Raw genomic sequence first — 3,202 nt, forward strand, 5'->3', positions numbered from 1 at the left:
CTTTCTTTCTTTCTTTCTTTCTTTCTTTCTTTCTTTCTTTCTTTCTTTCTAACACAGCTTAGAAAAGTATAGAGTGCAAAGAAGATCTAGTAATAAGTACAAATGTCTTAAATTCAGTGCATTTACCCTTAATTTGAGCAGGTAAATAAGATGATTTGCCATTGGAATGAGTTTTTTTCCCTCTTGAAATGAGATAATTAGATAATGTTCACTTGAAATAAGACAATGCAATTGTTTTTGTCTTATTTTGAATCTTGTTTCATTGGCAAAGTTATTCACTTACCTCCTCAATTTAAGAAATAATGCACTTATTTTAAAAATGAAATTACCTACAGTATTTAGATTTATATTTTTTGCATTGTGCATTGAGCTGTGTGTGCAGCTGTGGATCCATAACGTCCTTCCTGACGATGATGTTATTAAGAAGGAGACCAGAGCAACTGAGAATGATTTAGTGTATGGTGTTTGCCTCAGAAAGCAGGGAGCGGCTGTTTCACAAGTCAGAAACATTAAATTAGCATTCATTATGTAATACAAAACTGAACAGATTGTAGAACCGTGGGATTATGGAGGTCAGTTTTACTTCAAAGACACAGGATACAGGACTAGTCTGATACACTGCAAAAAACATAAGTCAAATATATATATATATTTTTTCTTGAACTAAGGAGGTTACACTGGAAAAAATTCGACATCTAGATAAGTCATTTTTTCTTAAACTAAGTGCATTTTTTCTTGGACTGAGGAGGTAAAAGAGACATTTTGCCAATGGAAAAAGGCAATTTACACTTAAAATAAGAGAACACAATTGTATTTTTCTATTTTAAGTGTATATTATCTCATTATCTTATTTTAAGAGTAAAAATGCTGAGTCCATTGGCAAACTATCTCATTTACCTACTCAAATTAAGGGTAAATACACTTAAATAAAGAAATTTTTACTCATTTCTAGATCGTTTTTCCAGTGTGGTGAGACACTGTAAATGAAGCAAGACAATTTAGAATTAAAATAAGAAAACACAGTTGCATTGTCTTATTTCAAGTGCATTTTATCTAATTTTAAGAGTAAAAATACTCATTCCATTGGCACTGGAAAAACTATCTATAGATAAGTAAAAAAATTCCTTAAAATAAGTGTATTTACCCTTAATTTGAGTAGGTAAATGAATTAGTTTGCAATGGAATGACAATTTTTACTCTTAAAATAAGATAATTAGATAAAATGCACTTGAAAGAAGACAATGTAATTGTGTTTTCTTACTTTAAGTGTAAATTAGCTTGTTCCATTGACAAAATGTCTCTTTTACCTCCTTAATCCAAGAACAAATGCACTTATTTTAAGAAAAAATGACTTATCTAGATTTAGATTTTTTTCCAGTGGGCAAACTATCTCATTTACCTACTCAAATTAAGGTAAAATACACTTAATTTAAGAACTTTTAACTTATTACTACATTTTTTCCCCCCAAGTGCATGCTTCAAAGACACAGGATACAGGACTAGTCTGATACACTGAAAAAAAGGTAAATAGAAGTAACTAAAAGTAATTTTTTTCTTGAACTGAGGAGGTTAGCGAGACACTGCAAATGAAACAAGACTATTTACATTTAAAATAAGAAAAAAAATGTAGTCTCTCATTTCAAGTGCATACTATCAAATTATCTGAATGTAAATGTAAAAATGTTCATTCCATTAGCAAATCATCTGCTTCTCCAACTCAAATTGTGGGTAAATACACTTAATTTAAGAAATGTTAACTCAGTGCAAATCCCTCCTCTGTTATAATTTAGGGTTGGCAAAAGGTCAAGAATATTATTGAAATAATATTTGACAAAAGGAGAAAAAAAATAGTAAATTCATCAACCATTTCCTGGGTAGAAAAGAAGCTCCAAAAGAAAAACATCACAGATCTTTTAGACTAAAAACCGTTTCTGCACAGATTACAATCCATGTAAGGAACAGTGTCCAATTAGCTTACACCTCATTAACGTTAACGACTGTGATCATAACGCTAATCTAAAACACAAATTAAATAATCCTTACTTAAAAAGCTTTATCGCTCTATTATAGGTGCATTTAGATTATTAATGTGTTGTATAATGACCTGTTATGAATGATTGTAAATTCAAACCCTATGTTCAGACATTTGGACTAGTGTCACTAATGGTTTGGTGGTATTTTGTATTTAAGTTACAACTAAAGATCGGCCGTTTACTCAGTTCACAAGAATGCGAGTACAGATGTTCTCACCAACACATCCGTGGACTTTCTCTGTTCTCACACTTGCGTTCTTGTGAACTGGAACAGTTCTGAGGCTGAAGATGTTTCACGAGAACGCACAAGTACAAATATTGAGAAACGACCATTGCTGTTTCATGTACATTCATCTGGTTTTAATCAGATGAATGTACATGAAACATGTACATTCATGTACATGGATTTCAGTCTAGCTTAGTCAACCCAGCTGGTAATACCTGTGTTTCAGGTATGATGGGGCTCTCATCATGGGAACGTCTGAAAAATGTAGATAGAGGTGAGGCGACGATGACCGGACTGGGTCTGATGAAGCCGCTCAGGTCACAGCTTGGAATGTCGTTTTCCTCCTGAAACAAGCAGACACGCTCCGTTAAACCAACGCCTGTCGGTTCGTCTCCTCACTGGCAGAACCCTAATTAATTCATTAATCAGCGTCAGATGGAAAAGAAATCATGAACAAGTCTCCTGCCTCATGGCATAATTAGGTCATAATATCCTGTCAGTCTGTTTTCAGTCATTGGGAGGAATTAAAGGGCTAAAGGCTAATATGAAAACTTTAGATGTGTGACAGAAAAGCCCTCAGCTAAGTGGCGGCTATAATTCATCACCGCATTAGGATTTGATTGGAACGTGTCAATCTCTATAGAAAACCATGCTAGAATGTACCTTCTTCATCACCAGCGTGTCCATCACATAGAAGACGTTCCATGGGACCCACACCGTTCGGTACTGAGTGATGAACGGAGCGCGCTCGAAACTCAGGGTCAGGGACGCCCCGCCATTGGCCAGGAGGTCAAACCTGTGAGCAGATCAACATCAACCAATGAGGCAGACAGACTCCTAAAAGATAGACTCCTAACAGATAGACTCCTAACAGATAGACTCCTAACAGATAGACTCCTAACAGATAGACTCCTAACTTATAGACTCCTAACAGATAGACTCC

General features: G+C 34.8%; 1 protein-coding gene across 10 annotated transcripts in view; it reads right to left on the bottom strand.

Moving 5' to 3' along the window:
• Positions 1 to 3,202, bottom strand: part of LOC107088586 (teneurin-3) — a 471,923-nt gene that overhangs the window by 93,687 nt on the left and 375,034 nt on the right. For all 10 annotated transcript variants that reach the window (XM_015380867.1, XM_015380866.1, XM_015380861.1 and 7 more), the window contains 2 exons: positions 2,923 to 3,055; positions 2,475 to 2,603 (listed from right to left, as the gene is read on the bottom strand). In XM_015380867.1, coding sequence (XP_015236353.1) covers positions 2,475 to 2,603; positions 2,923 to 3,055 — 262 coding nt within the window. The remainder of the gene's footprint in view (positions 1 to 2,474; positions 2,604 to 2,922; positions 3,056 to 3,202) is intronic.

Source organism: Cyprinodon variegatus, unplaced genomic scaffold, assembly GCF_000732505.1.
Source record: "Cyprinodon variegatus isolate N-32 unplaced genomic scaffold, C_variegatus-1.0 Scaffold223, whole genome shotgun sequence".
NCBI classification, from domain to species: Eukaryota; Metazoa; Chordata; class Actinopteri; order Cyprinodontiformes; family Cyprinodontidae; genus Cyprinodon; species Cyprinodon variegatus.